This window comes from Xenopus tropicalis, chromosome 5 (assembly GCF_000004195.4).
Source record: "Xenopus tropicalis strain Nigerian chromosome 5, UCB_Xtro_10.0, whole genome shotgun sequence".
Classification (NCBI taxonomy): domain Eukaryota; kingdom Metazoa; phylum Chordata; class Amphibia; order Anura; family Pipidae; genus Xenopus; species Xenopus tropicalis.
This window is the reverse complement of record NC_030681.2, coordinates 61,476,972-61,500,355: the sequence shown is the minus strand read 5'-3', so window position 1 is coordinate 61,500,355 and position 23,384 is coordinate 61,476,972. Positions and strand designations below refer to the sequence as shown.

Sequence of the window (23,384 nt, the reverse complement as noted above, 5' to 3'; positions counted from 1 at the left end):
CTGGGCAGTGCACTCATAGTGGTTGTTGCATTACAATCATGCCGCAATGGAGGAATAAAAAACACACATTACAAAGGCAATATTTTAACCCCAGAGCCCCCTGCTCTTATAGAGGTATTGAAAACCTGTACAGAGAAGTTAAAAAGAAAAGATGTGTAGGGGATCAGAGAACTCTTTCCCCTGTTTCTCAGTCTGTGACATCATCCCGCCCGGCTACAGACTGGGGAGAAGCCCGATTGGATGGATGCCCCAGTGCACTGTTGGGATGGAAAGGTGCCTAGGTGTGGAGCCAAAAATCAGGGACGGACCTAGCAACTTATAAAGGGAGCCCCTGTTGTTTTGTGAATTGAGACAGAGACCATCCAGTAAGCAGTGACAGTGTGTCGGCTGATGGGAACTCTGCTGAGTGCCAGCCTGTAAAGAGAGATCTGATAGACTGCGGTTACATGCTTTTACCCCTGCGGATCCCCAGTGAGTGATCCATCCGAGGAAAAGGTATAGAGTCTCCGTGTGTGTCCCCTGTGCCCTCACACACACACACAGGTGTTTCTCATGGCCTGCTACATGGCAGCAACTGCCTATACCAAAGGAAGAGGTACTTTGGGGCAGCGCTACCTGGGGAAACTGAAAGAGCTCTGGGGAAGGGACTTTGACAGGACTGAACTGGGGGAGGGTATTTCCTGCAGGAGTGGAGTGTGGAACTGTGTCCTCAGAGAGCCAGTAGTGGCTAAAACCATCCAGGTTTACCAAAGCAGGGTTTGTTACTGTTTGCATGCTATAATTATTTTACCTTTACACCCAGTTATATAAAGTTGATATTTGTTGCAAACTGTGTATTATTTTCCTAGTGGAAATCCTCCTGAGGTGACCAGCTCTGCAAAGTTTGGGGACTCAGGCAAAAATTGTGGGACTGACAGCATTTTACACTTCACCATTAAAAATAAATAGGTGAAATGTGACTGGCTCTGCCCACTTTTTCTAACTTTGAACCGCAAATACCCAGTGACTAAATTTGCAAAGTTTAACAACACTAGAATTAATACTTAAATAATGGCATCAGTTTAACTATAAACAAATGAAATGTAATGGGTGGAAATGGATTGGCTGTTGGTGTCTCCGCCCACTTTTCCTAGCCTTTAACCTTAGTCCCCCAGTGAGAAGCTATGAAAAGTTTGGGGATGCTGGCATTAAACGTGTGAGAATGGCAGCAGTTAAAATTTCCCCACTGAAATCAATTAAAGAAATGTGATTGGCTGTTGGTTGCTCCGCCCACCCATTGACTGAATGTGGAAAGTTTGGGAACCCTGGTGTAAATAGTGTGAGGAAGGCAGCATTTTAAATTTAAACAAAAAAAAATTAAATAGCTAAAATCTGATTGGCTGTTGGTGGCCCCACTCACTTTTAAAACCTAAAAATGCAGTCCCCTAGTGACCCTTGTGTTTCAATTCTTAATTTGGGAACGTAGTCACTCAGTGACAAACTGTGCAAAGTTTGGGAACCCTGGCATTAAACCAGTAAGATTCAATAGGTGAAATCTGATTGGCTGTTTGTTGCTCCGCCCACTTTTTCAAACCTAAAACTGCAGTCCCCTAGTGACCAACTGTGAAGAGTTTGGGGGATCCTGGTGTTTGTGAATCCACACATGTGGCTCTACCTAAGCTGATCAGAAAACCCTGCACTACACTGATGAGCCCCAAGCAGGGGCGCTTCTGCCATGAGGCGAGTTGAGAAACTCGCCTCAGGCGGCAGAAGCGCCCCAGTTACAAGGGGCAGCAAAAAGCCGCTCCTGGTAACTTTAAGAGCCGAATTTCCGGTTTTTAAACCGGAAATTCGGCTCTTCTAGTGCAGAGAGCGCAATTGCACTCTCTGCGCTAGCTATCAGACCGCCCCCGGACCCGCTCCTGTGCTGGAGAGGTAAGCGCTGGGGAGCGGGAGGGGGGCGGCATCCAGGAGCCGCCTCAGGCAGCAAGAGGGGCCCAAACGCCCCTGGCCCCAAGAACCGCAAAACCCACCAGGAGGGTCCCCTCATGATACTGTGCACCAGGCTAAACATATTTTGGAGGAGCCAGGGAGTGCTGGTGAGTTTTTTCTTTATCCATCTTTCTGCTTTAAAAACCCAGTGGGTGAGCTTTAGCCTATAGGATAAACCCATGTAAATGGAATTTTCTTGGAGTCCTTTGGAATTCATTCCCAGAATTCCTATTGCTTATTGGGATCCTGGTGTGAAAATGTGAAAATGGCAGCAGGTTGAATTTCCTCCACTGGAAGTAAATCTGAAAGGAAATCTGATTGGCTGTTCATAGCTCTACCCACTTTTGGGCATCCAACAAATATCATATCTTTATTCAGGCTGACCCCATGACTCAAGTTTAATGAGTGCAGCCTTAGAGCTTGTATGAGTGGCAGCAGTTTACAATTCCCCATTAAAGTCAATGGGTGAAATCTGACTGGCTGTTGTTGACTCCTCCCACATTGGGTCATCCACTGTTTCATTCAGGGTGACCCCATGATTATGTTATTCAAGTTTGAGGACTGTAGCTTCAAAGCTGTAAGAGTGACAGCAGTTTGAAAATCTTCCTTGTCAAAGTTAATGGAAAAATTGGGGTGTGCGGAGTGGTGCCACAAAAAGTAGGGGGGTTGGAAAAGCACAAGCAACCTGCTTTAGTATAGGATGAAGTGTGGAGAGTTTGGGCATTGTACCCCAAAAACTGTGCACTGGGGTTTGGTTGGAGTTGTTGAACTTAATAGAACTTGGTCTTTTTTTCAACACAACTTAACTATGTAATATTTTTGTGTTGGTTTAAAAAAAACAACATACTGTTCTTCAACTTCAGCTTATTCTTTCACTTCTTAATCTTATTCTTAGCGCCCCTGAGCTAAAGGAGGCTCTGTTTGGCACTACATGGTTTGATGCAATGAAAGCATGTCTCCAAGCCAGAATTCAAAAATAAGCACCTACTTTGAGGCCACTGGAAGCAACATCCAAGGGGTTGGTAAGCCACATGTTGCTCCTGAGTAGAGATGTAGTGAACTGTTTGCCGGCGAACTAATTCGCGTGAACATCGGGTGTTCGCAAGTTTGCGAACTTTTAGCGATGTTCGCAATTTGGGTTCGCCTTAGCTGGCGCCAAATTTTGACCTCTCACCCCAGAGCCAGCAGATACATGGCAGCCAATCAGGCAGCTCTCCCTCCTGGACCACCCCCCCCCCGGACCACTCCCTTCCATATATAAACCGAAGCCCAGCAGCCATTTTACATTCTGCCTGTGTGTGCTTGAAGAGTTAGCATAGGGAGAGAGCTGTGCAGGGATTTGAGGGACAGTTTAGGTAGCTTTGCTGACTAGTAATCTACTTTCTACTGCTCTGTATTAGCATAGGGAGAGAGCTGTGCAGGGATTTGAGGGACAGTTTAGGTAGCTTTGCTGACTAGTAATCTACTTTCTACTGCTCTGTATGTAGCTGCTGTGGGCAGCTGTCCTGCTGATCTCGTCATCTGCTGTAACACAATAGTCCTTGTAAGGACTGCTTTTATTTTCTGATTACTGTTACTCTAGTCTTCTTTTCATTGTGTACTGCAGCTCCGTCTGTGTGTGTTGGAGACAGGTGTGCTGCTCATAAGTAGTGCACTAAGCACCAACCACACATTTACATCATTTTTTTTTATTTGTGTTTTTTTACTTTGCTACTGTAATTTATAGTGCCCAGTGCTATTAGTCTAGCTGTGTTGGGGACTGGTGTGCTGCTTCTAGTAGTTCACCACCAGCACCAACCAGAGATCACTTTTGTTTTATTATTATTTTTTTTTTATTTTTCTTATTATTTAGATATTTAGATATTAGATATACAGTGGTGTGAAAAACTATTTGCCCCCTTCCTGATTTCTTATTCTTTTGCATGTTTGTCACACAAAATGTTTCTGATCATCAAACACATTTAACTATTAGTCAAAGATAACACAAGTAAACACAAAATGCAGTTTTTAAATGAGGGTTTTTATTATTTAGGGAGAAAAAAAATCCAAACCTACATGGCCCTGTGTGAAAAAGTAATTGCCCCCTGAACCTAATAACTGGTTGGGCCACCCTTAGCAGCAATAACTGCAATCAAGCATTTGCGATAACTTGCAACGAGTCTTTTACAGCGCTCTGGAGGAATTTTGGCCCACTCATCTTTGCAGAATTGTTGTAATTCAGCTTTATTTGAGGGTTTTCTAGCATGAACCGCCTTTTTAAGGTCATGCCACAACATCTCAATAGGATTCAGGTCAGGACTTTGACTAGGCCACTCCAAAGTCTTCATTTTGTTTTTCTTCAGCCATTCAGAGGTGGATTTGCTGGTGTGTTTTGGGTCATTGTCCTGCTGCAGCACCCAAGATTGCTTCAGCTTGAGTTGACGAACAGATGGCCGGACATTCTCCTTCAGAATTTTTTGGTAGACAGTAGAATTCATGGTTCCATCTATCACAGCAAGCCTTCCAGGTCCTGAAGCAGCAAAACAACCCCAGACCATCACACTACCACCACCATATTTTACTGTTGGTATGATGTTCTTTTTCTGAAATGCTGTGTTACTTTTACGCCAGATGTAACGGGACACACACCTTCCAAAAAGTTCAACTTTTGTCTCGCCACAAGGTATTTTCCCAAAAGTCTTGCCAATCATTGAGATGTTTTTTAGCAAAATTGAGACGAGCCATAATGTTCTTTTTGCTTAAAAGTGGTTTGCGCCTTGGAAATCTGCCATGCAGGCCATTTTTGCCCAGTCTCTTTCTTATGGTGGAGTCGTGAACACTGACCTTAATTGAGGCAAGTGAGGCCTGCAGTTCTTTAGATGTTGTCCTGGGGTCTTTTGTGGCCTCTCGGATGAGTTGTCTCTGCGCTCTTGGGGTAATTTTGGTCGGCCGGCCACTCCTGGGAAGGTTCACCACTGTTCCATGTTTTTGCCATTTGTGGATAATGGCTCTCACTGTGGTTCGCCGGAGTCCCAAAGCTTTAGAAATGGCTTTATAACCTTTACCAGACTGATAGATCTCAATTACTTTTGTTCTCATTTTCTCCTGAATTTCTTTGGATCTTGGCATGATGTCTAGCTTTTGAGGTGCTTTTGGTCTACTTCTCTGTGTCAGGTAGCTCCTATTTAAGTGATTTCTTGATTGAAACAGGTGCATCAGTGTACAACTGCATTGATTCTGATGTGACCTACTCGTCCTGAAACCTGCCAAGAACCTGTCCCACCCCCGGAGATCCTGACGGATTCCTTGGGTAATGTGAATTCTGTGATGTGGCTGTTTCACATGCAAAGTGGCCACTGGGCAGGATCCTGCAAGTGAAGTTCAGCTTGCCAAGCAATGATTGAATTTCCCTCAGTGTAGCCTTCCTGGCTGCTTGCATGCCCCCAATCACTGCCCCCAGATCCTGAAGCTTGTCCTCGGGCAACCTATACTCCATCAGGATTGTGTTGATGGTAATGCCCAAAAATTTGATGCATGTAGAGGAGCCCTCTGTTTTTTCGTGGGCCAGTATGCCCAGGAGCGCCGCCACTCGCTCAAACACCTCCACTGTGGTGACTGCCCCGGGCCAACAAACAAAAAATCATCAAGGTAGTGGGTAACGCTGTTGAGCCCCGCCTCCCGTTTTACCACCCATTCAACAAAACGGGCAAACGCCTCGAAATACGCACATGATATAGAGCACCCCATTGGTAGGCAGAGATCAATGAAATATGCCCTCTCAAAGTAGCCCAGCAGATGGTGGCACTCCAGGTGCACCGAAAGCAAACGAAACGCAGATTCCACATCTGTCTTTGCAAGCAAAGTGCCCGTACCTGCTTGCCGTACCAAGCTAATGGCTACATGCTAATGCTTCCCACCCCACTGCCCCCCCCCTGAAAGGGGGTCCCCCTCTGCAGACCCATGAGGCGTAATCACAGGCTTATGTCCTTGTGGTCCCGCCGTATTTCTGGATGAGCAGCCTTTCGTTGACGAAAATGCTCGTCATATAACCAGGTGATGTCCCCATATTCCCTACTTGCCTTCCATATCTCATCAACATAGCAAAATAGTGATGAGCAGCACTCTGGGTGCTTCTGCCCCAACACACTTGCATAAATACAAAAGGCCCTCAACCAAATCCCAAACATCTTTGGCATGCTCCTGTAACGCCTATTTTCCTCTTCTTCCTTCTCTTTTTTTCTTTCTCTGGTACATCCACAAAATCCTCCCTGGGCAAGAGCGAGTATAGCTCTAAAAACTGAGCCCCCTAGGGCCGTATCTGCCACCTTAATACCGCCCGCAGCCCCCTTCTCTTAAGGGTTTTCCGTAGCTCCACTCACCCCAGCACTACTTGTCGCCGCAGCTGGAGGCTCGGTGGATGGGCCTACTACCGCCATTACCGGTTCACCCCTGTTTTGTTGCCCATCGTTATCTGGCAGCCTGCTGGGCGCTGCTACTGCCGGTACTATTGGCTCACTTTGGGTTCCCCTGGATGCCCCACTACTGTCGCCCGCCAGGACTTTTTTCAGTCTATCCTCTTCACTCATTACTGGTACTCCGCTGTCCGCCAGCTCTGTAACCAGGCTACGCAAGCCTGCCAGCAAACGCCCCCAGCCCTCACATCCCGCTTGTGTTCACCCTCTGTACTATTCTGCCCTTCATACTAACCATTAGCCGCGGGAGGATGTGTTCTGGATCCCCTGGCTGCGTAACCGGATGTCACCTCGGGTAGCTGTTGGGCCGGTCGTTGTAGCGCCCTCCCAGTGCGTCTATGCTCCCGCGGGCCTCCAGGATCACTGGTTGACTCATCCGTCTCCTCCATTGATGAGACCAGTCCGGGCTCCTCTTCTGCTGCTGTGATACTCTCTTCCTCTGAACTGGACGGAATGCCCAACCTGCGACAGCACCGCCGCAGACCTGGAGGCCTCTGGCTCCTCCTTCGGGGCTCCCGCCTCCGTCGCCGAGCCAGGGCCTGTTTGCCCCGCTATGGTGTTCCTGACTAACCTCGGCCATGCTATCAGTGCTGGCCTGTCCCGCAGGGGTGTTAGGCCTACCCCTTTTTGACTGCCGTCCCCCTTTGTGCTATCTCCGTGAGCTGGCTCCTGAAGGCCCTGTGCCATGTGGCCTGTCTGCTCCCGGTCTGTTGCCCTGCTAGCCTTCCTGTGCTGGGGCCTGACAGGTGTTGCTTGGGTACTGGAACCGCCCCCCCCCCTGCCTCTTGCACTTCCTTCCGCCCATGCCTGGTACCCTGAGTGGAAGGCCCTTTACCCTGAGGGCCTGTGTGTCACACTCCCCCTCCTGCGCTTGGAGTGCACTCCCTTGGGGCTTGGGCTCCTTCTACACCTGCCCCCCCATGCTGCTGGGGCTTAAACGCTCTGGGGGGCAGGCACGGCCTGTGGGTCTCCCAGACCTGACTGGCTTGCCACGTGCGGCCTCCTCTAACTGGTCCCGCAGCCAACCCTCACCTTTTTTAGGCTGTAGGCACTGTAACAGGCCCGGAGTTCCTCTGCCATCGCTGTCTGGCCTGGGTCCCATTCCTGAACTGCCCCTGGTCCCGGTGCTGCTGCCCCTGGATGCGCTGTGCTGCTGGTCCCGATGCTGGAGAAGAAGAGTTGTGGCCCCTCCCCCTCCGGTGACGTCATCCCGCTGCGCGCCACTTCTCCCCCCTGCCTCTCCCTACCAAGCCTGCTCTCCCTGCTGCCTGCCTTCCTCGAACCCGGCAAGGCTCCCCCCCCCCGCATGCACAGGTACGGAGCGCCATAGCAGTGCAGATAGTTTTTGGGCGTAATTAAGGCATAGCCATTCGCATAAACAACATATCTATGGGCGGGAATACAGGTTGCACATAAACACCGCTTACCATGAGGCCTGGACAGTGCAAAGTTTTCTTCACAGAAACACTTTCTGACAACAAAAACAAGGTATTTATTATTTATTTTATATCTTTCATGTATATATACTTGTAGATTTTTTATTGATAGATTATTTTATTTGCATTTATTTCTCAAAATGAATTATTATTTAGTTATTTGATGGCTTTTGTTCTATATTTTCTGCAAATAAAGCTTATTAAATGTTATACTTTTATGTTCTGTTTATGCGCATCATTTTAGTATACCCTGTAGACAGCACGTTCATACATGTTTTCTTAAAATTTAGTCTGGTTTTAGTTGATTACTTTAGTGTATATTCCAAGGAACAACCAGCATTATAGCTTTGTACGTTTATAATTAGGACAATAAATGCTATGTAATGTGCTTGGTTAATAAGAATTTTATATATTTTCCAAGTTGTTTTTAGTACAGGTTTAAATACATAGTAACATAGTAAGTTGGGTTGAAAAAAGACATACGTCCATCAAGTTCAACCATAATGCCTATATATAACCTGCCTAACTACTAGTTGATCCAGAGAAAGGCAAAAAACCCCATCTGAAGCCTCTCTAATTTGCCGCAGAGGGGAAAAAATTCCTTCTTGACTCCAAGATGGCAATCGGACCAGTCCCTGGATCAACCCTGTATTCCCTCACTTGCTAAGAATCCATCCAGCCCCTTCTTAAAGTTATATAATGTATCAGCCAGCACGACTTCACAGCTCTCACTGTAAAAAATCCTTTCCGAATGTTTAAATGGAACCTCCCTTCTTCTAAACGAAGTGGGTGCCCTCGTGTCCGTTGGAAGGACCTACTGGTAAATAAAACATTAGAAAGTTATTATATGATCCCTTTATATATTTATACATAGTATTCATGTATTATTATTTAGTTATTTATATATAGTTATTTATATATATTTAGTTATTTATTATATAGCCTGTCGAATATTTTTTGCAAATGATGCTTATTATATTATATGTTATGTGTTGTTTATACAAACCAATTAAGTATACTCTGGAGGCAGCAGGTTTTTTTCATACAAGGATGATATAGATTTAGCAATGTTTGCATGGATGTGTATTGTATAGGTCTGTTGTTTCTAAAGAATTTAGCCTGTTTTTCAGATGGAAAACGTACAAGCATAGCTTTATAAGTCTGTTAATATTGATGTAAATAACGTTATTATAATGCTAATATTGCATTGACTCATTTGTATTTGTATTGTGTTGTATTTCTAGCTGTCTCAACACAGTGCTAACAGCATGTTTAACAATTTTGGGGACATTAGAGAGTCTCAATTAGGTATGGTATTATTTTATATATCTATATATATATTTACTGTATGTTTGATACAGTAGTCAGTGTTCAAATAGTATACTTGCTATCTTATTTATTTAAATAATTTTTGTTATAGCTGTTGTTATGGATGTTGTATTACCAACATTGCCCAATTCACAAACAGAGGTAAGTATACTGTATTATTTGTACATCAACCACAGATATTAGTACAGTGTTCAAATATACCGTCTGATAACATAACCACTGTGCTTAGTGAACTATATTTTTATGTTAGAACTAAACATTCTTGACTGTGCACTAAAAAAGCCTGACATTGAGATCATTGCACATAATGTTGAGAGCTGGACAACGCACAAAAAAACCATCACAGGCTGAAAAAAGGGAGAAAACATTTTGTGAGTGTACATTAATAAGTCATGTTGTTCATTTGTTTTTGTTTTTTTCCCCAAAGGTCCCTAATTTGTTCATGATTTGGCTCTACAGGTAAAGAAATCAAGACAAATAACGCATCAGAAAAGGAGAATATTCTGAAGAGCGTGTTTTGATGACTTCAGTCCCACGCAAAGTAACCCATGCTGAAATACACAATAGAACAAATAAAATGAACTTTTCAAGTTAGCATTTCTGCCTTATTATGAACTTTCTGAGGTTAATTTTATAAATGATGAGACAGCTGCTGTAAATTGGAAATACAGTAAGGAACGGTACACAATCAATAAAAACACCAACATCTTTATAGCCTGTTTTACTACAGCATATGCCAGACTAGTATTGTACACACTTTTAGACAGACTACAAGGTGCCTCTATCATGTGTAGCATGGTTGGGAAAATCATTGAAGGAAAGTATATCCCTTCTGATTAGCCTCATCTGTAGTTAAAAGGTTCTCCAAGGGGAGTGTCTGGGCTTTCTTCTGGGAGAGAGGTGAGACACTGGAGCTGCAAGTGTGGAACTTATCCTGTTTGGGGAAAAGTGTGGGACCTCTGAGAACCTGTAAAATATTTGTCCACAGAGATGGATGGCCTAGTAGCAAGGACCAGCTACTTGTATGCTGCCCTAAAGACTGAGGGACCTAAGTGCAGCTGCTTCTGAGAAAGCACAGGAATCCTACAAAAACCTGCATTTCCCTATATTGGTTTATTCTGCCCAAGTGTAGCTGTGTGTGTCCCCTGGGAAGGACAGTTTTCAGTTTCAGCAAGACTGCTACTTTTTGGTTGTATTTGGGATATCAGCTGCATGAACTTTTATTTTCTGTCAAGCCTGCTGTATTAAATAAACTCACAACAGAATTCAGCTGGAACCCCTGTGTATCATCACTTCCCTCTATAGTGACAATGGCTGTTTGAGGAAGGCTGGATTTTTTTAATAGTGGATAGTTATCTTTAAAATTCAAAAGCTCAGATTTTAACTTAACAGAATCCACACCAGCAACTGTATTGAAAGATTCTGCTGGAATGTTTTCTTCCCTGATGTTACCAAACTGCCTGGGGTCTAGAAAGGCAAGATCTTGCATGAGCTTTTCATTTTTAGAGAATTTGTTGTCAATACTACCCACAGCCTGGTCTATGACTGCATAGTATGTGTGGACCTCAAATCCTTTCAGAGGATCTACAGTAGGCTCGTCTCTAGCCAACTCTCCAGGCATCCTTTTTTTCCTAGCCACTCTTTTCTGCGGAAGGCTCTTCTCTACCTCAGCACTGACAGACATTTCGTCAAGGGAACGGTCAATCTTTTCAATAAAAGCATTTACCAGTGCTACAAGGTTTGTAAAGGATGGTCTCAGTTTCTGGAACTGGCTTTTAAGCCATTTCAACCATTCTCCAAGCTTGCAGGATGTCCAGCCCACTAGTTTGGAGATACTCTGAAACAGGTGTGGCAATTTCAAAAATTTGCATGAAAAGAAATGAAATAAGCAATGTTTCATATCTTGTCCAACCATAAATTAAATATTTAGCGGCTATAGTTATAGGGAATAGAGGATAATGGCATCACAGGCACCCACTCCTATCAGACCCTTGTATTAGCAGATTCTCGCCCATACGTACATGCTCACAACTTTCATGACACGGGGGGGGGCGCGGCGTGACACGCTTGCGTGCGCAACGGATGCCTGTTGCATCTCGCTGCCAGAACTGCGTTAAACCAGCTGTTGACACACATTTTTTGTTTGTCCTCTTTCTATAAATGCCAGGCCAGGATCCAGCTGATAAATGAGAAGGGGAATGTTAACACACAAACAGAAATTATCACCTGGACAGGTAAACATAGAAACAAAAGCAAACAGAGAACCATATATGTTTTGCTAAATTAAAAGGATAACATTTAGGTGAATGGCCGGTAGGACAAGTAATCCGGCACTGCCCTTACTACTCTGCCCTTACTACTCGGACACAAGCTAGTGTGCAGGTGTTAAAATAAATGGATGCCTAGGCTTATACTCGAGTTTTTCCAGTTTTCTTAGGTAAAATTAGGTACCTCGGCTTATATTCGAATCGGCTTATACTCGAGTTTATACAGTAATACAAAACACTTCTCTATGACACACACATCAGATCAAGTTTTTTTTTTAGACAGCCCAGTGGCTAATACTATAAGTATGTACTGTTTATCAAACCTTCAAATTGACAATGTTTGCAGGGAACCACATTAGCTTATACGTTTTACTCATATCCCCATTATGTTCACACTAGAACTGATGATCTGGCTTTGTTTCCTTTTGTAGAACCACAGATAACGTTAGACGAATTGTTTATGTAACCTTTACTGCAAACTTATCTAAAATACCTGCAATGCTGCTAAGTTTAGATGTACAAAAAGAGTTTGACACAGTACCATGGAACTATTTATTCTACATTCTGTCTAAATAGAATTTTGGTCTAATTTTCAACATATGTTTAAAGTACTTTATGCCATTCTGTCAGCATTTATTAAGTGGCGGCCCATTTACTTCTTCCAATATATTTCCAAAAAAAAAGCACACAGCAGGGTTGCCCTTATTCTTTTTGCCCTTGAAGTAGAACTGCTTGCCAGACTGATTGATCTGTATCCACAAATCAGTAATAGCTCTTATCAATAAACCATATAAAGCTTGTCTATTTGCAGATGATCTAATATTGACTCTTACCAAGCCTCTTATATCATTACCTTATTTAAATAATTTGCTTGATTGGTTTGCTACAGTTTCAGGGTTTACAGTTACAGCCTTAATTTGCCAAAACATTTGAGTACATTTATACAAATTAATTTTGAATGTTCCTGGAAATCTTCTCATTTGAAATATTTAGGAACAAATCTTATCCCCCCAACTTATCCTCTCTTTATAAATGGAACTAGCCCCCAATGTGGAGAAAAATTAAAACTTTACTGAAACAAACATAAAATATAATAGTTAGGACAGATCAATGCCGTCAAGATGGTTATTCTACCCAAATTATTATATCTTTTTTGTTTCTCACCTACTGTATACCTGTGCCTAAGAATTATCTTTATTATTTACAAAATCTTTTAACCAGGTTCATATGTAGTTTTGGCTACTCTTGGGTGTCTTTTTATGTATTTTTATTTTATGCAAGGACAAGAACCGCGGAGGCCTTAATTTCCCCAATTTAGTGCAGTATTATCAAGGAGCACAAATAGCCCATACTGCCCAACTGTATTACCCATCTTCTCCAACTTGGGCTCAACTTGAAAGATTGCTTGAAATATCTCCGATTAACCCTGACATTTTACCTTGGAATCCAAGGAATCAACAGCCTAAGACATTATCTGTCTATTCTTTCCATATGGGGTCAGGTTAAATGTAAGGCTAATTTAATTTTATCCCATAAACCAGCTGCCCCACTCTGGGGTAATACCTAGTTCCCCCTAGGTATAGAAGTGGTTCCTTTTCAGTGGTTGCTTGCCAAAGTCTAAACTATGTTAACGATCTTCACAAAAGTAAAGGCAATCTCACACTCTTTGAACAAAAACCTAACCCACCCATTTACTGAAAAATTATTATTTTGTACTTTAATTTCAATATCCAACAGTATCCCTCCACCTTATATTAAACATTGGGAACAGGAATTTAATTTGAATCAAAAGCTTAGGAAAGTATTTGGGAAGTAAATGTTCTATTATTTTGAGGCAAGTGGATTGTGGAGGAGAGGGTACACTATTGGTCACATATGGTCGCGGGACAATTTCTGGTCTATTGTCTTTGGTATGATTGATTCTATTACTCATAGCCATCTCAGAAAAAAACGCTTGGATAGCTTTATTGAACTTGTAGATTCCTAATATTGAAACTAATTCTTGAAAACATATTACTTTTATTGAACAATTAATTGCTATATCACAGCTCATTCCTTTCTTTCAATATTTTAAAATTTGTGAACCTTGATTTGTCCTTTCTTTCAGCATAGACCTAAGTGGATATGAGTATAAACAGGCGGTTATAATTTGATTACTTCCTATACTATTTGGTGCCTTTTGAAATTATTTATATTTTCAGTGTTCTTTTTCCTTAAAGTTTATGGGAATACCACCATGGTCCTAAGGAATTATTCGATATTGTGTAACATTTTGTTTTAGCTACCATTCAATACATAACAAAGGAATCAATTTTTTCTTTTAATCATAAGGCAGAAGGGAATTACAGCAGATTCCATTACTGTTAACACTTCTTATTAACAGGGCCTTCTGATTCTATTGCTACTCTCTGTACCCTTGTTTGTTAAACTTTTTAAGATCTCAGTTTATTTAAATTTATTGTGAAGTGCTGCGTAATTTGCTGGCACTATATAAATAAATGATGATGATGATTTACTGTCATGGTTTCTGTATCTCTCGCTTAATTTTTACATATTTGTTACCTGTAATTTCTCTTTGTTTCTATATGATTAAGACAAAAATGATAATAAAAAAGAGAAATTGACCGGAGAAGGCCTTTAAGCTCCTCTGGCTGTCTAGAGGTGTGCTCTGAAGAAGTGGAATGGGATTCAGACATAGACTTTTTACTATTGTGACAAGTACTAGACTCTGGCAGTTTACCTACTGCCCTTTCTAATGTGGTCTGAATGGTAGATTGAAACCATGTTATGAACTGAAAGAGGTCCAGGAATGTAAGGGCTTGATATGGACCAGCTGCAGGAACTGAAGCAGTGTGTGTGGATGACCATTGTATAGCTGCATCATGTGGCACATGTACTATTGCTGTGGTGGTCACAGAATTAGTGTCTAAACCATCATGAGAAAATGAAGGTACCTTAGTGGGAGAGGGTGTGGGAAGGATGCTTTAGATTTTTTTTTTTATTTGCGCCTTAAATTAGCTTATCTGGCAGGTCAGTATCCTCAATTAATGAATCTATTCCTTATCAGGCAAAGCCATATTGTCAAATTTTAACTGAAAGTGTAGAATGCAGATTTTTGCCCAGTAAGTGTGTTCTATGAAGATCCGGCATTCACCCTAAATGGCATCACCATGTGCCAATATTATGGGAGGTTTGAGAAGTGCATCCATGAAGTTCCATTCTTATGTGCAAGTGTGCGCATTTCTTCCATCTAGAGTTCCAAAATGGCCATTAGGGATAAATGTGGAAGTTATACGCTTGCCTTCCGTGTACCAATGTTGGCACCACCATAGAAAGCTTGTAAGATCAAGGTGACTGCTGTGGAACACAAGATGGCCACTTAGTGGAAATGCATAGAGCTATGTGACCAGGTGTGGTTCCTGGATGCTTCTACTTCAGCACCTGCTAGCCATTTAGAAGGTCTGGCTCATAGTTGTGGAGCACTACAGTTTAGGGAAGGCTCAACCTCCTATAGTGAGGGAGCACTAAGATCTATATACAAGGAAAAGGTAGTTAACACTTGTGAAAAGGGAGTGCTTGTTAGGGCTTAACTCTTTTACTGCCAATGACGTATATGATACGTCGTGGCAGTAAAAGGGCTTAAATGCCAACGACGTGTCCCATACGTCGTTGGCATTTAAAGGCTGCTCTCTGCAGCGGCGGCAGTGACCTTCTATCGATGACAGCCAGGGGGGCTGTCATGAGGGTCCTGCAAGCGATCGTGTCGCAGGACCCTCCAGGAAGCAGCAGACGCGATGCAATGCTTCCTGCTTCCTATTTCCCCCCCAAGCGCTGGCCCACTGGAGGAGGAGGCGATCGGGTCTTCAGGACAGGTAAGGAGTTTGGGTTTTTTTTGCATTTACACACTTACATACATTTATACACACTTACATACATTTACACACACTTACAGCACACATTTTAGCAGTTTTTTTTTTCATTTTTCACACTTTTATACACTTATTTACACTCATATACACACTTACACACTATCACACAACTTTTACACATGTACACACATGTATACACAAACACTTTGGTTTGTTTTTTTTTCATTTTACCACTTTGTTTTTAGTTTCTTTTACCTAAAAACTGTTTTAATAAGTGTTCCTAATCTGTTTTTAGCGTAGCTTTGCCAGGTGTAACTTTGGTGTACAAAAATAACTTTGCCTATTTTGAATTCAGAATGTGTACTTTCCACAAATATATGGTTTTCTGGGGGTCTGTGTATAGTTAGGGGGGTTACTGCACATAATACGCTGTCAGGGGGCTCTGTGTGCAAAAGCTGAGTTGGCAGGCGAGAAATCCATATGCGCTATTTTCATTTTGGGTTCAGTACATATCGCAGACTTTGGTATATCTATGCATATTGGGCATCCAACTGTTCAGTAGACCTTAGGTGTTCCTATTTGGGGTGATTTGCCTTTGTACGCAAGAAATTGTGTGAGATAAATGCGGCAAATTGCAACATTTTTAGGTGATTTTCTGAAATGTCATAAAAACCAATAACTTTAGGAAAGCTTTGCAGATTGGTACTTTGGTGTAGAAAGGACTCTTTACCCTTGTTGGATTTGTGAGAATGTGTACTTTCCAAAAATATATGGTTTTGTGGGGGTCTCTGTATAGTTAAGGGAAGTTTCAGCACATAATACACTGACAGGGGGCTCTGTGTGCAAAAGCTGAGTTGGCAGGCGAGAAATACATATGCGCCATTTTCATTTTTGGGTCAGTACATACCGCAGACTTTGGTATATCTATGCATATTGGGCATCAAACTGTTCAGTAGACCTTAGGTGTTCCTATTTGGGGTGATTTGCCTTTATCTGATATTTATCAAGAAATTGTGAGACATGAATGCGGCAAATTGCAACATTTTTATGCGATTTTCTAAATGTCATATAAATCTGCAAACTTAGGAAAGCTTTATTGAAATGTCATAAAAACCAATAACTTTAGGAAAGCTTTGCAGATTGGTACTTTGGTGTAGAAAGGACTCTTTACCCTTGTTGGATTTGTGAGAATGTGTACTTTCCAAAAATATATGGTTTTGTGGGGGTCTCTGTATAGTTAAGGGAAGTTTCAGCACATAATACACTGACAGGGGGCTCTGTGTGCAAAAGCTGAGTTGGCAGGCGAGAAATACATATGCGCCATTTTCATTTTTGGGTCAGTACATACCGCAGACTTTGGTATATCTATGCATATTGGGCATCAAACTGTTCAGTAGACCTTAGGTGTTCCTATTTGGGGTGATTTGCCGTTATCTGATATTTATCAAGAAATTGTGAGACATGAATGCGGCAAATTGCAACATTTTTATGCGATTTTCTAAATGTCATATAAATCTGCAAACTTAGGAAAGCTTTACAGCTTGGTACTTTGGAGCAAAAAGAAATGTTTACCCATTATAGATTCGGGGGGATGTGTACTTTCCAAAAATATATGGCTTTCTGGGGTGAGTGTACTTTTTTGTAGCATTATCCCACATAAAGGATGTAAATGTGTTGATTTTGCTGGAACTGAAATATTGGAAAACTGGAACTGAAATGATTGATCATATGGGGGTATGTTCACATTGGGGCCCCTACATGCCACATACTTAGCTAAACCTATACATACTGGGCATCAAACTGTTCAGTGGACCCCTGCCGTTCATATTTAGGGTGTTTTATTTGGTTACTTTATGACCTGTAGGAGATAGACTGGAAGCTTTGATGCAATTTTTAAAAAAAAATCACAAATTTTGATTAAAACCAATAACTTTAGGAAAGCATTGTGACTTGATAGTTTGGAGTAGACAGACAGTTGTGCCTATTCTGTATTCCCCAGAATCTGTTCTTTCCAAAAATGTACAATTTTCTGGGATAAACCTTCTGTTAGTGGAATTTTTGTCCTTGAAATCTAAAGTATGCAGCTTTCTGGAGCAGTGCTTTGGAAATTTGGTAGTGTACTGCTAGGAGTTTTTGACCTATACAAGTCATAAAACTATATATATTTGGTATTGGCACGTTCAGGAGACATGGGACTTTCAAAATCAGTTGTATATTTGTGCATAAAATAATTTTTGTTTCTAGTATGTGTGTTTATGTTATGGAAAATTTGATTTTTTATATATATTTTTATATATATTGATATATTGTTTTCCTGGGTAAACTAAAAGTCCCCCCGAGGAAAGGCCCCTAAAGTGAAACAGTGCAAAATGTTCAACAACTGTCTGGCAATACAAGTTCCGCTTTGACCAAAACAGCAGGCAGTAAAAGGGTTAACAGAATGTGGGAGCCCCACATGCAACCCTGGATTTTATAATCTTAATGTGCTGCTATATTATGCTAAAATGCACATGAAACAGACCAAACCTACCTACCCTATACAAATGGAGAGAGGTTGTTCACAAAGACAATGTCTATAAGACATCTCTAGAGGATACCATAACACATTTATTGAATTTTACCGTATATGGGTCTTGTACCCTGACACTAACCTCCATAGGTAATGAATGGCACAAAATTCTCCAGGTGCTAAAACCCATAGTTTTTAAACAGGTGGCCAGTATATGCTGCCTGCTATTTGGTTGCTATATATTACAGCTCCCAAGCAAACCTAGGGGCTGATTTACTAACCCACGAATCCGACCCGAATTGGAAAAGTTCCGACTTGAAAACGAATATTTTGCGACTTTTTCGTATGTTTTGCGATTTTTTCGGATTCTGTACGAATTTTTCGGATCCAATACGATTTTTGCGTAAAAACGCAAGTTTTTCGTATCCATTACGAAAGTTGCGTAAAAAGTTGCGCATTTTGCGTAGCGTTAAAACTTACGCGAAAAGTTGCGCATTTTTCGTAGCGTTAAAACTTAACGCTACGAAAAATGCGCAACTTTTCGCGTAAGTTTTAACGCTACGCAAAATGCGCAACTTTTTACGCAACTTTCGTAATGGATAGGAAAACTCGCGTTTTTACGCAAAAATCGTATTGGATCCGAAAAATTCGTAAAGAATCCGAAAAAATCGCAAAGTACCGATCATTACGAAAAAAACGCAATCGGACTCCATTCGACCCGTTCGTGGGTAAGTAAATCAGCCCCTTAGTGTCTTTTATTACATAGACCCATAATAGTCCTCATATTATGATCTTTCTCTCCGATCAAGGAGAAAGGTACCAACCTACCTCTCCTTCTTTTATCTCTTTTGACAAACCACCATCAGTGCTCAAATGTAGAAACACAGCCACTTATGAGTAGAAAACAATTAGATCAAAATAACCAAGGATAGAAAATGTAGTTAAAGTTACCAGACATACAATTTTAAAAAACCCTCAGATAAAGGATATGACATTATACCATTTAATATTTAACAATTAGAGGCAGAAAATAATTTGTGGGCCCCATCTGAATTTTTTTAGCTGAGTTCTTTTATAGACACTACATGGTTTGATGAATGAAAACTGGCTCAAACTAAATGCTGACAAGACTGAGGTTCTTGTCATCGGTGGCCAGCGCCTAACAGCATAGCAGCTCCAGACACAGTCAATGCCACTGAGGTTAAGGAACTCAGATCTTGCTCGCTCCAACACTGTGCGCAGCTTGGGTTTACTAATTGATGGGGAATTAAACTTCAGGAGCCAAATTCCAGCTGTGGTGAAACATTCCTTCTTTCACCTAAGGAATATTGCAAAAATTAAGCACCTCATTCCTTCTGAGGTTCCTCCAACCCTACTTCATGCCTTCATCACATCACGACTGGACTATTGCAATGCCCTCTATGCAGGCCTTCCAAATAAAGACCTACACCGCCTGCAGCTAGTATAGAATGCTTCCGCAAGATTGCTAACAAGCCAACCCCGCCATTGCCACATAACACCAATCCTTTACTCACTACACTGGCTACTCATAAAATGGAGAATCCTTTTCAAAATTGGCATGCTAACATTCAAATCCCTACATGGCCTAGGCCCCGGATACCTGAAGGACTTGTTGCAACTACGTCACACCTCCCACAACCTTAGATCAAATAGATCCAATAACCTGACCACCCCCAGAGTTCAACTGAAAACCTTTGGATCCAGAGCTTTCTGTCATGCTGCCCCTACCCTGTGGAATGTTTTGCCAAACGGAATCAAGACAGCTCCAACCCTGGACACGTTTAAATCAAAACTGAAAAGCCACCTGTTTAGTCTGGCATGTATGTCCACATAACTTTTCCTCTGCACACATAGATATGTACTGATCTGAGACAAGCTTATGTGCTTTGGGTCCCACAGGAGAAAAGCGCTTTACAAATGTTTTGTTGTTGTTGCTGATACTATGCATGTAAATGAAGATACCAACAACATATTTAAGGATTTAGAAGACTTGTTACAAAGTAGATGTAGAAATGTACTTGCCTGCTTGCAAACTTGAATAAAATGTTGATGCAAAATTCTGTAATGTGGTGTCAACTTCCTCTATCCTTTGAAGCGTCAGAAGGCGTTGTATGATATTTAGAAGTGACTGTACAAAAAACCTTGCACTGTGCTGGTCTGCCTCCTGAACCTTCAACAAGTTTAATGACAAAGCAGCAGTCCTTAATGACCTGTGACCAGGACAGTCTCTGGGAGTTTGATCTTCGTCGGCTAGAGAGCAGTTATCAGATCCAATATCAGATATATCTGACCTACCGGAATCTTTTTCTGCAGCAATAGAATACTGATCACAAGAGTCAAATTCTGTCCTAGAAAGATCTTGATCATCAACACTAAAATTACTCTCACTGCATCTGGATCCATAAGATCTTGTTCTACTTTCAACGGACAAAAAATTAGTTATGTCTGGATAAACTGTTACATGGCTTCTTTGAACAACATCAGGCTGATCCACAATTTCTATATCTGGATTCTTCAGCTGTTTGCCATCAATGTTATCCTCTGGAGTAGTCTGTCCTAGGTCTCCTTCTAATGTTGTCTGTCCAGTGTCTGTGGTTACACTTATGCTAATATCAGGACTCTTTTCTGTTCCTAATTCCCATGGTGTGTGTTCTGTGGAAAGGACATGCCTTTGCCACCTAAAATCAGCCTCGTTAATTTCCATGGATTCTCTAGTTGACTCTCCACCATCTCTTAGCTCTTCTATACAACGAAGCAGATACTGAACCTGATCTTCTTTAAGACCTTTACCTTGACTTATATCCTCTAAAGTTCCAAGCAAGGTGCAGACACAAGAGACCGATGCAAAGCATGCTTCAATGCCTCCTTTAAAACATCCCTCTGTCATTCCATCCATGATCCTACAGAAACAAAAATAGAAATAGGTGTATTGATTATAGAGCAGAAATTTACTTGATAGATGTCTACATGGTTCCAATATTAGATGCACACATGCAGTCATTATCATTGGCATCAAACACAGATAAATAGAAATAAATCCAAGAAACTAACAACTTCTCTATATAGCTCAATAAGAATAGTGGTTAAAATATTGCTGCGGAAAAAAAGAGTCCACATATGTATATTGATTTTCTGGCTATCTGGAGCACAATTAACAACAGAAACAAGAAACAGCATAATAATCCTATATATAATATATAATAATCCGCACAGGAATTGGATGGGTGAAATTTGAACTTCCCCTCCAGCCCATCCCTCTGCGGCTCTACTAGGACTTTCCACTACACAGTACAAGAAGCTGTGTAGAGTACAGAACATGCAGGCACAGGAGCTCCTGTTCTTCCATCTGAAATCTTCAACTTACTGACAGCAGAGGGGCCCAGATAATAAAGTAAGTATGTATGTATGTATATCTTAATTTATAAAGCGCTACTTATGTACGCAGCACTGTACAGTAGAATACATTAATACAAATGGGATTATTAAGATAATAATAGATAAATACACAGTATAACAATAAATACAAATAAATAAAAACAAATAAATACAAGATACAGTTGCAATAAGTTAAGAGTCAAAGACACCAGAGGATGGAGGTCCCTGCCCCGTAGAGCTAACAATCTATATAGGAGGGTAACTTAAAGACACAAATAGACAAATATAAGTGCTGTAGGTCACAGTGGGCGTCATTACAATATAAGTGCTAGTTCCCAGATCAGGTGTCTTTAAGTTTAGTTTTAAAAAGACTGGGGGAGGATTCTCTCCGGAGGCAATCAGGAAGGGCATGCTAAATGTAAAGGGCAGCAAGGCAGAAAGGTTTAAGGCGAGAAACAGCAGTAGTAGTGGGGGGGGGCGCAACCAAGCGGTTGCTCTGCGAGAAACGAAAGAGTCGGTCGGGAACATACGGAGACACAAGAGAAGAGATGTAGCGGGGAATGGAGGGTTTTGAAGGTTAAGAGTAGGAGTTTGTAAAATATTCTTTGTTTAATAAGAAGCCACGATAAGGACTTTAGCAGGGGAAGGGCCTGAACTATCCTTGATGAGAGGAGGAGAATTCTGGCAGCAGTATTTAATATAGACTGTAGGGGGGAAAGATGGGAGTTAGGGAGGCCGGTTAGTAGCAGGTTACAGTAGTCACGTCAGGATAGGATGAAAGCATGCATGAGCAGCCTAGCTGTTGCAGTAGAAAGAAAGGGACGGATTTTGTCAATATTGTGTAAGAAAAAGTGACAGGTTTTGACAGTGGTGTTAATATGGTCAAAGAAGGAGAGGCAGGAGTCAAAGACCACAACGCGCCGAATCGACTTGATGAGGGTGCCATCAATAGAGATAGTAAGGGGGGGTAGGACCAGGCTTAGGCAGAAAGATCATTAGTTCAGTTTTTGTTTAGTTGGCATTGGTTCATCCAATTGGAGATAGCTAGGAGGCAGTTAGAAATTTGAGTCTCAGTTTCAACTGTTAATGAAGGGGTCGACAAATAAATTTGGATATCATCAGCATACAGATGATTATTTAAAGTCAAACTGAACGGATAAGATCTCCCAAGGACAAGCATGTAGAGGGAGAACAACAACGGCCCAAGTACAGAACCTTGGGGTACCCCCCACATTAAGAGGAACAGGAGATGAGGTTTTGTTAGCATAGGAGACAGTGAATGAACGGTTAGAGAGGTAAGAAGAGATCCAGGATGCAGCCTGACTAAGGAGGCTAATCGAATGCAGAATTTGCATCAGGAGGGAGTGGTTGACCGTATCAAACGTAGCCGATAGATTGAGGAGGATTAGTTTAGAAAAGTGACCTTTGGCTTTTGCAACCTGAAGATCATTTGTTACTCTGCACAAGGCTGTCTCAGTAGAGTGCAGCGGGTCTAATAAATTATGAAACTTAGTAATATGGGAGAAGACAATATGCTCTAAGAATTTGGAGGCAAGCGGTAGAAGCGAGACAAGATGGTTGTTAAAGAGACAGGACGGGTCGAGCGTGGCCTTTTTAAGGATAGGCTTGACACAGGCCTGTTTGAAGGAAGAGGGGAAAATTCCAGAAGTCAGAGAAGAGTTGAAGATGTGAGTAAGAACTGGAGTAAGTTCAGTAGAACAGTGTTTAATCAGAGAAGAAGGCATAAGGTCAAGAGAGCAAGTGTTGAGCGGAGCTGACAATAGAAGTCGGGAGACTTCAGAGACAGTTAGGGGACCAAAAGAGCTAAGACATGCAGAAGGGGGCTGCGGAAGGAGGAGCTGGTTTGTATTAATAGAGGGGAGAATCTGACTGCGGATGGACTCCACTTTGTTCATGAAGAAATCAGCAAAGTCCTGGAGTCTGTGAGGGTATTAAATATAGAAAACAGACGTCGCGGGTTGGATTTATTATTGTTGAATTATAGTATTCCTGTTTAGCCTTCGACAAGGCAGAGTTGAGGCAGGCCAATAGGAATTTATAATAGATAAAGTCCACTTGTGTACGGGATTTCCTCCACATACGTTCTGCAGACCTCGCACAAGAGCTTAAGAATTTGGTGCACATTCAGCCAGGGG

General features: G+C 41.8%; 1 protein-coding gene across 1 annotated transcript in view; it reads right to left on the bottom strand.

The window, feature by feature from the left end:
* Nucleotides 1-23,384, bottom strand: part of arfgef3 (ARFGEF family member 3) — a 629,444-nt gene that overhangs the window by 443,848 nt on the left and 162,212 nt on the right. Inside the window, exon 12 of the mRNA XM_031902164.1 lies at nt 19,876-20,753. Coding sequence (XP_031758024.1) covers nt 19,876-20,753 — 878 coding nt within the window. The remainder of the gene's footprint in view (nt 1-19,875; nt 20,754-23,384) is intronic.